Raw genomic sequence first — 11,901 nt, forward strand, 5'->3', positions numbered from 1 at the left:
AGGGGGGACATCGGGGTGTGTGTACGGGGGTGCGTGCAAGGGACACGCTCGGGGAGGGGGTTGCGTGTGCGTGTGCAGACAAGGGGGTGCGCAGGGGGTGCGCCAGTGGGGGGGGGTGCGGGTGCGCGCGCGCGCGGGGGGCCCGGCTGCGCGTGTCCCCGTTGTCCCCGCCATGTCGGTGCAGCGCGGCGGTGCGTGTGTGTGTGCGTGTGTGTGCGCGCGGCCCCGGGGGTGCCGGTCCGCCCGCGCGCGCTCCCGCCGCCCCCGCGCGCCGCCCGCGCCTCCCCCGCCGCACCGGGCCGTACCGGGCCGTACCGGGCCGCCGCCGCTGCGCCTTTAAGGCCGCCGGTCGGGAGCGCCCGGGAGCGGATCCGGGCGGGGGGGGGCGGGCACCGGCCGGGGCGGGCTCGGGGCCGGGGCCGGGGCTGCGGCCGGGACCGGGGTCGCCACCGGGGGCCCGGCCTGGGCGCGGGATGGGGCGGCGGGGGCGCAGCGCGGCCGCCGTGTAGGAGCAGCGGCGGCGGCGGGGCCGTGCCGGGGCGCGGGGCCCCGCGGGCGGCGGCGCCGGAGGCGGAGGTGAGCGGAGCCGGGCGCGGCGGGGCGCGGGGGGGGGCGCGCACACACACACACACACCGGGGACCGGGACCGGGACCGGGGCGCTGCACGGGTCCCGCTGCAACGGCGGGGTGGGGGGGACGGGACGGGACACCGGGCTGGGCCCCGGGGCGGCGGGAGCGGGGCGGCCCCCGGGCGGGAGGGGGCTGCCCAGCGCTTGGGGTGCTGCTCGGTGCCCGGTGCGGCGGGGCTGCCCCGGGCGGTGCCGGGAGGGCGCTGGCGGGTCCGGGCTTGAACGGGCCGGGCTCGGTGGGGCTCCCCGCGGGCCGTGCCCGGAGCGGGCGGGCAGGGAGGCGGCCGCCGCCGGGGCCGGCCCTTCCCGGGTGGTTGTTCCCCACCACCGTTTGCCCGGGGCTGGGACCGGCTGCCACGTCCCGACTGGTCCCCGGTGTCCCCGGGCCACGGTGCCCGGTGCAGCCCGTTGGCCGCCATTCAAGACAAACAGGGCCGGGGCGCCCGGGATGGTTCCAGCTTTGCTGCAGGTCGCTGTGCCCGGGGAGGATGGGCCCCGTGTGGCCTTGGCAGGCCCAAGCACCGCGCACCGGGACACCGGCACCGGGCACCAGCCGTTCCCACAGGGGCCATGGGGCTGGCGGGAGAGCTGGGGCTTGAGGTCCACATCCCCCAGGGTGGGACATCGGGGCCTTTCACTGCCCGTCCCTGCCGGGTGGGAAAAATGCTGCCTTGCACCCCCGTGGGTGCCGGGGTCCTTCTCGGGGTGTTGGGGCGGGGAACTGAGTACTGACCCCCTCGCGGCACCCGCAGCATGTCGTGGTGGGGAACTGAGTACTGACCCCCTCCCGGCGCCCGCAGCATGTCGTGGTTCAGCGGCATCCTGGTGCCCAAGGTGGACGAGCGGAAGACGGCATGGGGGGAGCGCAACGGCAAGAAGGGCACCCGCCCCCGCGCCGGCCTCTGCGGCCCCCGCTACATGAGCTGCCTGCAGGACCCTGAGATGGAGCGGGGCGGGGGGCCCCCCCGGGGGCTGCGCTGCACCTGGCAGGAGGACCACTACGGCAAGAAGGGGCCCACGGGCGACCTGGGGCTCAAATCGGTGGACTTGGGCTTGGAGGATGGCGAAGCCAAGGGGCCGAAGGGGGCCGGGAGCCATGGTGGGCGACCGTCGGCCGGCGAGTGCTGGCGGCGGCTGCTCCAGGTTTTCCGCTCCAAACGCTTCCAGTCTGCGAAACTGGAGCGGCTTTACCAGCGCTACTTCTTCCAGATGAACCAGAGCAGCCTGACGGTGTTGATGGGGGTGCTGGTGCTGGTCTGCGGGGTGATGCTGCTCTTCCACTGCCTGCCCGGCACCCCACATGTGCCGGCGGCCACCGCGTTGGCGAGTGCCACGGCCCTTTTCTTTCTCCTGATGGTGCTGTGCAGCCGCAGCGCCTTCCCCCAGGACTACATGTGGGTGGTGAGCTACGTGGTGCTGGGGTTGCTGGCCGGGGTGCAGGCGCTGGGGACGGTGGCCGTCGCGCCTCGCAGCGCGGCCGAGGGCGTCTGGTGGAGCGTCTTCTTCATCTACATCACCTACACGCTGCTGCCGGTGCGGATGCGGGCGGCCGTGCTGGCCGGGATCCTCCTCTCCGCCCTGCACCTCGCCATCGCCTGGCACCGCAACGCTGCCGACCCCTTCCTCTGGAAGCAGGTAGGGCTTGGGGGGAGACACAGTGGGGGGGGGAGGGGGGGCTGTGCCAAGGGGGTCCTGCTCGCCTGCGGCATGGGGTGGGAGAGGCCCTGGGTGGGACCCCTGGGACCCCCCCCATCCCCACTGATGGCTCCCTGAGTCCCTCTCTGCAAAATTGGGCTTTTTTGCACTTGATGTTTCTGTACATGGAAAATTCTGGATGTGGGAGGGGCCCCTCAGCTGCCCGGGGTTCAGCGGGGTCTCAGGGGGAGTCCCATGCCGGTGTCCCAGGGGTGCTGCTTGTGGCATGGCCAGGGGGTCGCTCCGCTGGCACAGCCGCCTGTGGGGGGTGAGGGGGCCCCTCGTCTCGGCAGAACCGTGCACAGACCCGCCATTGTGGGCTGCGTGGGGAGGGGGGGCACCCACAAAGCCCCTGTTGTGGGGCCAGCGGAAACCCCCAAGGGGGGATGCAGGGCCAGAGCGCCAGGGCAGGGGGGTGGCTGCCACCCAGCAGGGACCCTGGCAGTGTCCCCAGTCCTGCCCCGCCAGGGTGGCGGGTGCTCCCAGTGGGGTGCATGCACAGGGGGGCTGCTGGGGGGGGGAGGGTGTCCCCTCATCCCCAGGGCTGTGTGTTCCCAGCCCCTGGCAGGGCCTTGCTGTGCTCCCCCCCCTTGCATGGGGCCGCCCGTCACCCTCGCCCTGCCTGGCTGGGGCCAGGGCCATGTGCCATCCCCACGGGGTGCAGGGCAAGGAACGCCATGCCAGGCGGGGGGGCTGAGGCCAGCGGGTCTTGGGGGGGGTCACGGGAGGGGAAGCCCCCCCCCGAGTGGGGTTAACCTCTGCAGAGTGGGACTGATGGGGCTGTGGGCCCTGGCTGGGGGGATGCGATGGGGACGGTGGGTGGGTGCGAGGCCCCCACTCCCAGCGCGCCGTAGCACTATAAATAGCCCTGGCCTCAGTCCTGGGGGACGGGGACAGGGAGGGGGGGAAACCGCAGCGCTCCCGCTGCAGCCATCTCCGCTTCCCGGCCCTCCCCCGTCTTCCTCCACTTCCCGAGGGCCTGTGGGGCCTGGCGGCGTCCCCATATGCCCCCCTGCCCCGGGTCCCTGCATCGTCATATCCCCCCTGCCCTGGATCCCCAGGTCCCCCCTGCTCTGGTTTCCTACGTCCTCAGGTCCCCCATGTTGACCCTGCCCCGGTCCACTGTGACCCCGGCCCCTTCTGCCCCCCTACACTGGGTCCCCAGGTCCCTGCATCCCCCATGTCCTGCTTTCCTGCAGCCCCAGGTGCCCCGTGTCCCCCTGCTCTGGGTCTCCAGGTCCCCCATGTCCCTGCAGCCCCCCCTGCCCTGGTTTCCCATGTCCCTAGGTTCCCCACACCCCCCTCACCCTGGTCCCCTGTGTCCCCAGGTCCCTGCATCCCCACATCCCCCTGCTTTGGGTGCCCATCATGTTCCCCCTTGCATCCCCCCTGCTCCTCTTGACAGCACCCCCCATACCAGAGCTAGGGTTTTGGGGTGCAGAGGAGGGTGGCAGAGCTGGCCAGGTCTTGCCGTGGGGCTGGGGTTCCCTGGGTGGCCGCACTGAGCCCACCTCCCCCACCAGCTCAGTGCCAACGCCCTGATCTTCCTCTGCACCAATGTGGTGGGGGTCTGCACCCACTACCCGGCTGAGGTGTCGCAGCGTCAGGCCTTTCAGGAGACTCGCGGCTACATCCAGGCACGCCTGCACCTCCAGCGTGAGAACCGCCAGCAGGTGGGCTGGGGGTCCCAGGGGGCCCGGGGGCAGTGGGGTCTCCCATGCTGGGCTTGGGGGTCCATGAGGACCCCGGCCCCCTGCTGACAGGGTGGTGTTGGGGTGCAGGAGCGCCTGCTGCTCTCGGTGCTGCCCCAGCACGTGGCCATGGAGATGAAGGAGGACATCAACACCAAGAAGGAAGACATGATGTTCCACAAGATCTACATCCAGAAGCACGACAACGTCAGGTACCGTGGGGGCTGCGGGCTGGGTGCAGGCAAGGTTTGGGGCGTCACCAGGTGAGGGTGTCTGGGGGTGTGTGTGGTCCCTCCTCAACCCACGCTCTTCCTCCTGGCAGCATCCTCTTTGCGGACATCGAGGGCTTCACCAGCCTGGCCTCACAGTGCACAGCCCAAGAGCTGGTGATGACGCTCAACGAGCTCTTTGCTCGCTTCGACAAGCTGGCGGCGGTGAGTGGTGGGGCCAGGAGGGGCTTGGGTGGGGTCCCAGAGCTCCCCTTGACCTGCTCTCCCTCCAGGAGAACCACTGTCTACGCATCAAGATCCTGGGGGACTGCTACTACTGCGTGTCGGGGCTGCCGGAGGCGCGCGGGGACCACGCGCACTGCTGCGTGGAGATGGGGGTCGATATGATCGAGGCCATCTCGTGAGTGGGGCAGAACACGGGGGTCGCGCCCGTCCCTGGTGCTGGCACATCCCCGGCGCTCACCGGCCCGGGACGTGGTGCCGCAGTCCCTTGGGCTGACGGGGTGCCGGTGGCGTCCGCAGGCTGGTTCGCGAGGTGACGGGGGTGAACGTGAACATGCGCGTGGGCATCCACAGCGGGCGCGTGCACTGCGGCGTGCTGGGGCTGCGCAAGTGGCAGTTCGACGTCTGGTCCAACGACGTGACCCTCGCCAACCACATGGAAGCGGGCGGCAAAGCTGGGTGAGCCGGGCTGGGGGTGCTGGGCCGGGGACTGGGATGAGGGGGATGGGGCAAAGGGGGTTCAGCGCCTTCATCCCCCCCATCCCCAGGCGCATCCACATCACCTGGGCGACGCTGCAGTACCTGAACGGGGACTATGAGGTGGAGCCGGGCCACGGGGGTGAGCGCAACGCCTACCTCAAAGAGCACAACATTGAGACCTTCCTCATCGTCGGCTGCAGCCAGAAGCGCGTGAGTCGGGGGACATGTGTTGGGGTGGCGGGGGGGAACCCAGGGGTGCCCCTCTCACGGCCATGTCGCCCCGCAGAAAGAGGAGAAAGCCATCCTGGCCAAGCTGCAGCGGGCTCGTGCCAACTCGACGGAGGGGCTGGTGCCACGGTGGGTGCCCGAGCGCTCCTTCTCCCGCACCAAGGACTCCAAGGCCTTCCGGCAGATGGTGAGTGGCCTCGGGGGGGGTGTCATCGCACACAGGGGGCCCCCACCGCGGTGGTATCGGCGGCTCACTGCCTTTCCGCGGCTGCTGTTGGGCTTCCTCAGCCCTGCCCACAGCCCTCGCCTGCTTCCTCCTGGCTGCTGCAGCCCCTGGCCTCGGGGAACCCCCGGGTCTCCCTCTGCCCTCAGCAGCCCTGGTGGATCCCTCCACCCGTGGGGATCCCCTGGGTGTCCCTCCCATCCTCACCAGCCCTCAGGGGTCTCCCCTGTCCCCACCAGCCCATGGGATCCCCAGGTATAACCCCTGTCCCCAGCAGTTCTTGGGGACCCCCGCTGTCCTTACTGGTGTCAGACGCCCTTCAGACCCTTCCATCCTCCCTTTGCAGACTCCCCCCCCCCCCATCCTTGCCAGGCTTGGGGAACCCTTGGGGATCCCCCCCATCCTGCTTACCCTTGGGGATGCGCCATGTCCTTGTCATCTGTGAGGGTCCCCCCATCCACGCCGGTGTCTCTTGACACCCTTTGTCTCCCTTGTGTCTCCCCAGGGCATCGATGACTCCAGCAAGGACAAGTAAGTGTCTCCATGCTGGGGTGGGGGGGTCACAGCTAGCCCCTTCCTGGGCAGAGTCGGGGGCCTGGGGGGACCCTGACCCACCTCTGCCCCCAGCCGCGGTGCCCAGGAGGCCCTCAACCCCGAGGATGAGGTGGATGAGTTCCTGAGCCGGGCCATCGATGCCCGCAGCATCGACCAGCTCCGCAAGGACCATGTGAAGAAGTTCCTGCTCACCTTCCAGACGTCTGAGCTGGAGAAGAAGGTGGGGGTTCCTCTGTCCCAGCCCCTGCGGTCACCTCCACCCTCTCCACCCCACCTTCTGACCCCTCTGATCTGTGGGGTCCCCTCCGTCCCCCTCGGCCCAGCCCGGCTCACCCGTCTCCTCCCTGCAGTACTCCAAGAAGGTGGACGACCGCTTTGGTGGCTACGTGGCCTGCACCCTCCTCGTCTTCTGCTTCATTTGCTGCCTCCAGATCGTGGTCTTCCCCCAGTGAGTGCCGCAGCCCCCCCAAACCCCAGTCCGTGGCCGCCTGTCCCCCCCGGTGCTCACGGCCACCTCTCTCCCCAGCTCCCCGCTGATGCTTGGCGTCTACGTCAGCATCTTCATCCTCCTCGCTGCCATCCTCTTTGTCTGCGCTGTCTACTCCTGTGTCACCGTGAGTACAGGGCTGATGGGTGGGGGTTTTGGGGGGGCTCGGCCACGCGTGATAGGTCTGTCTCCCCCCACAGCTCTTCCCCGCCGCCCTACAACAGCTCTCCCAGAAGATTGTCCAGTCCCGTGCCCACAGCACCATCATCGGGGTCTTCACCATCCTCCTTGTCTTCGTCGCCGCCTTCGTCAACATGGTAGTGGCGCGGGGGCGTGGGGGGCTGTGGGGGGCTGTGGGGTACCAGCTCACCCCTCTCTCCCCTCTCAGTTCGCCTGCAGCCGGGTAGCCCTGCGGGACTGCGCCGCTCGCGAGCTCAACGTCACCCCCGAGGCTGTGGGACCCTGCCAGCTCCGGGCCCTCAATTTCTCCCTGGGGACCCCCATGGGGCCCTGCCACCGTGATGGGCTGGTCTGCGACTTCCCAGAGGTGAGCGGCTGTGGGGCTCCCACGGGTGCGGGGCACTGGGATGGGGTTCGGCATGGGTACCAGCATGGGTCCCCGCAGGTGCGAGGTCCTCCTTAGGTGCTGACACAGGGTCCCTGAGGATGTGAGATGCTGGCAGGGGGTCCCCGTGGGTGCTGTGTCCGTCAGGGTGCTGGCATGGGGTCCCCCCAGATGCAGGGTGCTGGTATAGGTCCCTGTGGGTGCAAGGTCCTGCATAGGCACTGGCACAGGGTCCCCGAGGATGCTGGCACTGGGTCCCTGAGGGTGCAGGGTGCTGGTATGGGGTCCCTTCAGGCACAGTGACCCCATGGGTGCTGGCACAGGGTCCCCGCAGATACAGGGTGCTGACTTAGGCCTCTACATGTGCAAGGTCCTCCATGGGTGCTGGGACAGAGCCCCTGAGGGTGCAGAGTGCTGGCAGGGGGTCCCCATGGGTGCACAGTCCCCGTGGGTGTGGGGTGTCAGCAGGGCGTCCCCACGGGGTGCTGGTGCATGCCTGCGGTCTCTCCCGCAGTACTTCAACTACAGCGTGGTGCTGAGCCTGCTGGCCTGCTCCGTCTTCCTGCACATCAGCAGCATCGGCAAGCTGCTGCTCATGGTGGCCATCGAGGCCACCTACCTGGTGCTGGTGGAGGGACCCCAGGCCACCCTCTTTGACAATGCCGACCTGCTGGTGGTGGCCAACGCCCTGTGAGTGCCCGGCGTGTCCCCCCTGCGGTCCCCACCCTGGGAGCTGCGTCCCCACCCCGCTAACCCCCGGCTCCTTTCCCCCCAGGCCCTCCTTCAACGTGACCCAGGGTGAATGGTGAGTGGGGAACTGGGACCAGCAGGGAAATAGGAGTAGGGGGGTGAGGGTGGGCAGCAGCAGGAGATTCTCTTGGGGGTTTGTGCTGTGAGGGTGGGTGCAGCTTTGGGGCCCGGGTGCATCTTAGGTGGTCCCTGGGGTGGGTGCAGCCTTGGGGTCCCTGGGGTGGTGCATCTTACGGGGTTGGGCACAGGTTTGGGGTCCCTGGAGTAGGTGCATCTTAGGGGATCCCTTGGGTGGGTGCACCTTAGGGGTTGGGTGAATCTCTGGGGATCCCTTGGGTGGGTGCATCCTTGGGGTCTGGGGGCAGGTTTGGCGTCCCTGGGGTGTGTGCAGCCTTGGGTTCCCTGGGGTGGTGCATCTTACAGGGTTGGGTGAATCCTAGGGGAACCCTGGGGGGGGTGCATTTTTGGGTTCTGGGTGCAGGTTTGGGGTCCCTGGGGTGGGCACGGACTCGTCCGGCATCCCGTCTCAGCGGGCGGGGGGTGCCCGCAGCCCGGCGGAGGGGAAGGTGGCCCTGCGGTACGTCACCCCCGTCATCCTGGCCGTCTTCGCGCTGGCGCTGTACCTGCACGCGCAGCAGGTCGAGTCCACCGCCCGCCTCGACTTCCTCTGGAAGCTGCAGGTAGGACCAGGGACGAGGGGCCGGGGCTGACCCCCCCCCTCACGGCACCCCGGGGCGGCTCCCGCATGGCGCTGTGCGATGCAGGCGACGGGCGAGAAGGAGGAGATGGAGGAGCTGCAGGCGTACAACCGGCGGCTGCTGCACAACATCCTGCCCAAGGACGTGGCGGCGCATTTCCTGGCGCGGGAGCGTCGCAACGACGAGCTCTACTACCAGTCCTGCGAGTGCGTGGCCGTCATGTTCGCCTCCATCAGCAACTTCTCCGAGTTCTACGTCGAGCTGGAGGCCAACAACGAGGGCGTCGAGTGCCTGCGGCTGCTCAACGAGATCATCGCCGACTTCGATGAGGTGCTGGAGGGCGGAGTGGGGTGCGATGGGGTATATGGGGATGGGGTGCGTGGGGCGCTGGAGAGGCCATGGGGCAGCGTGCCTGGGGGGTGCAGGGTGCTGGAGGGGCTTTGGAGCAGCATGCGTGAGGGTGGGGTGCGCGGAGATGGGGTGCGCAGGGTGCTGGAGGGGCTCTGGAGCACCATGTGTGAGGGGGGGTGCACAGAGATGGGGTGCGCAGGGTGCCGGAGGGGCTCTGGAGCACCATGTGTGAGGGTGGGGTGCGCGGAGATGGGGTGCGCAGGGTGCCAGAGGGGCCATGGAGCACCATGCGTGAGGGTGGGGTGCACGGAGATGGGGTGCGCAGGGTGCCAGAGGGGCCATGGAGCACCATGCGTGAGGGTGGGGTGCGCGGAGATGGGGTGCGCAGGGTGCCAGAGGGGCCATGGAGCAGCATGCGTGAGGGTGGGGTGCACGGAGATGGGGTGCGCAGGGTGCCAGAGGGGCCATGGAGCACCATGCGTGAGGGTGGGCTGCACGGAGATGGGGTGCGCAGGGTGCTGGAGGGGCCATGGAGCAGCATGCGTGGGTTGCATGGGGATGGGGTGCGGGAAGATGGGGTGCTGGAGAGGCCACTGAGCACTGTGCGTGGGGATGGGGTGCAGGGGATGGGATGCTCAGGGTGCTGGACAGGCTGTGGAGCTACGTGCATGGGTTGCATAGGAATGGGGTGCAAGGAAGATGGGGTGCATGGGGTGCTGGAGAGGCTGCGGAGCAGCGTGCATGGAGCTGTGGGGTGGGGTACATGGAGACAGGGTGCAGGAGATGGGGTTCATGGGGCCCCAGAGAGGCTGTGGAGCACTGTCCATGGGGTGCACAGCGATGGGGTGCTTGCGGTGCTGCAGAGGCCGTGGAGCAGCGTGCGTGGGGCATGCAGGGACAGGGTGCGGGAAGATGGGGTGCACGGGGCCCTGGAGAGGTGGGGTGGGGGTGACGCTGCCCCTCCGCGCCCACCCCAGATCATCAGCGAGCAGAAGTACCGTCAGCTGGAGAAGATCAAGACGATCGGCAGCACCTACATGGCGGCCTCGGGGCTCAACGCCTCCACCTACGACCGGGAGGGCCGGAGCCACATCGCGGCGCTGGCCGACTACGCCATGCACCTGATGGAGCAGATGAAGTACATCAACGAGCACTCCTTCAACAACTTCCAGATGAAGATTGGTGAGCGCCCCTTGCACGCCCCTTTGCACCCGCAGCCGCCCCGTGCGCGCCCCTGTGCATACCTGGCCCTTGCATGCGGCTTCATGTCTGCTGGCTCTTACACGCCTCGTCCCTTTTGCACACGCGGCCCTGGTGCGTAGCCTTGCACGCGTGACCTTCGCACACCCCTTCGGCTTTGCACGCACAGCCTGCATGCACCCCTCTGTGCAGACGAAGCCTTGCACACCTCTGCCCTTTTGCACGCGCGGCTTTCGCAGACCACTTTGTGTACAAGCCCTTGCACAGCCCTTTGCACGCGCAAACCCTTGCACACCCCTTCCTTTTTGCACACACAGCCCTCACACACCCCTTTGCACACGCTGATGTTGCACGCGCCTTTAGCCCTTGCACTTGTAGGCCCTCCTACACCCCGTTACACCCTCCTTTCCCATCGCACACCCCTTGGCACACACAAACTCTTTGCACACCCCTTCCTTTTTGCACACGCAGCCTTCATGCACCCCTTTGCACGTGCTAACGCTGCACGCCCCTCAGCCCTGGCACGTTTTGGCCCTTGCACACCCCTTTACATGCCCCTTCGTGCCCCTCCTTTGCACACGCAAACCCTTTGCCCACACCCCATTTTGCGCCCCCCTTTTCCCCTCGCATGCCCTGCCCCGTGGTCGTGGGGTGAGGGGTTTGTGACACTCTCTGTCCCCCCACCCACTAGGCCTGAACATGGGGCCGGTGGTGGCGGGGGTGATCGGGGCGCGCAAGCCGCAATACGACATCTGGGGCAACACCGTCAACGTCTCCAGCCGCATGGACAGCACCGGCGTCCCCGACCGCATCCAGGTCAGCTGGGGGGGTGGGAAGGGGGGGACATAGGCCCCCCCCGAACCCCCCCTCACCCGTGTCCCCCACCCCCTCCCCCAGGTGACAACGGACTTGTACCAGGTGCTGGCGGCCAAGGGCTACGTGCTGGAGTGCCGGGGGCTGGTCAAGGTCAAGGGCAAGGGGGAGATGACCACCTACTTCCTCAATGCAGGCCCTGGAGGGAGTTAGGGGGGGGCCCCCACGGCCCCCACCCCAGTGCCCCCCAGCGCCCCCCAGCCTGCACGGGGTCAGAAAAAAAGGAAAAATCCCCAAATCCACATACTTAAAAACAAAAAAAAAAAAAAAGGAAAAAGGGAGGTAGTGGCAGGGGTGTCCCCTGTTGTGCCCCCCCCACCCCCCGGTGGCGTGTTGGCGGGGGGGGCATTTCACAGCCCTGCACTAGGGTGTTTGCAGAGGGGGGGTTGGGGTGCGGCCCCCTCCTCCCCTTTGCCAAAATCCCCCATGTGCCAAAGAGGGGAGATGGGTCTCCCTGGGAAGGGGCTGGGGTGAGGTGGGGGGGGGGTCTGGGGGTGGGGGGGGTCTCCTCACCCCTCTCCATGTGCCAAACTGAAGTGCCACCTGCCGGGGTGTGGGGGGGGTGGAGGTAAAGCACCCCCCGGAGTCCTGGCCAGGGGGTCCCGCTCCCTCCCAGGGGCTGCCGGTGAGGGGGGGAAGGCAGCTTCCCCCCCTTTTAAATGCAAAAAAAATAATGAAGTGACTTTTTTTTGTTTGTTTTTTTTTTGTTGTTTTTTTGAAGCAGTTTTGGGGCGGGGGGGGCTCAGCCCCGGGGGAGGGCACCGGTCCTTCCCTTCTCCCCCCCCCGCCCCCAGCGCAGACCTGAGGTACTTTGTCCTTCGTGTGTACAGATAAATTATATATAAAACTCACTTTGGATACGAGCTGTGGCCTGACGTGTGGGGCGGGGGGACGCGCCGATCCCGGCGGGGGGGGCGGGGTGGGGCCGATCCCGGGAGTACCCACCCCGAGGCAGGGGCCGGAATCTGGGACCACGGGGAAACCGGAGCCGGGGGGGGAGGTGGGTGTCCGTGGCGGGACGGTG

General features: G+C 68.2%; 1 protein-coding gene across 3 annotated transcripts; it reads left to right on the forward strand.

The window, feature by feature from the left end:
* The first annotated feature begins 212 nt into the window (after positions 1-212).
* Positions 213-11,740, forward strand: ADCY6 (adenylate cyclase 6). 3 transcript variants are annotated; one of them, XM_064474244.1, is made up of 22 exons: positions 213-576; positions 1,430-2,264; positions 3,848-3,997; positions 4,106-4,227; positions 4,338-4,449; positions 4,518-4,645; positions 4,822-4,926; positions 5,016-5,157; positions 5,234-5,362; positions 5,904-5,929; positions 6,026-6,173; positions 6,304-6,401; positions 6,480-6,567; positions 6,623-6,757; positions 6,829-6,987; positions 7,520-7,695; positions 7,781-7,810; positions 8,306-8,435; positions 8,520-8,783; positions 9,782-9,986; positions 10,696-10,820; positions 10,902-11,740. In XM_064474244.1, exons 2-22 carry the CDS (start codon positions 1,431-1,433, stop codon positions 11,028-11,030), a joined length of 3,435 nt encoding a protein of 1,144 aa, XP_064330314.1. In that variant the 5' UTR covers positions 213-576; position 1,430; the 3' UTR covers positions 11,031-11,740. The 3 variants fall into 3 exon arrangements, with proteins under 3 accessions (XP_064330314.1, XP_064330312.1, XP_064330313.1); XM_064474242.1 differs by having other exon boundaries at positions 214-576; positions 4,768-4,926; XM_064474243.1 differs by having other exon boundaries at positions 216-576; positions 4,768-4,926; positions 6,641-6,757.
* Positions 11,741-11,901: the final 161 nt, after the last annotated feature.

The sequence above is a fragment of the Phalacrocorax carbo genome, chromosome 27 (genome assembly GCF_963921805.1).
Source record: "Phalacrocorax carbo chromosome 27, bPhaCar2.1, whole genome shotgun sequence".
Taxonomy (NCBI): Eukaryota; Metazoa; Chordata; class Aves; order Suliformes; family Phalacrocoracidae; genus Phalacrocorax; species Phalacrocorax carbo.

Coding starts and splice junctions, on each gene's coding strand:
- ADCY6 (XM_064474242.1), top strand. CDS start 1,431: ATGTCGTGGTTCAGCGGCATCCTGGTGCCCAAGGTGGACGAGCGGAAG. Junction 6,402..6,479: donor CAGATCGTGGTCTTCCCCCA/GTGAGTGCCGCA, acceptor CTCTCTCCCCAG/CTCCCCGCTGATGCTTGGCG. Junction 9,987..10,695: donor CAACTTCCAGATGAAGATTG/GTGAGCGCCCCT, acceptor CCCACCCACTAG/GCCTGAACATGGGGCCGGTG.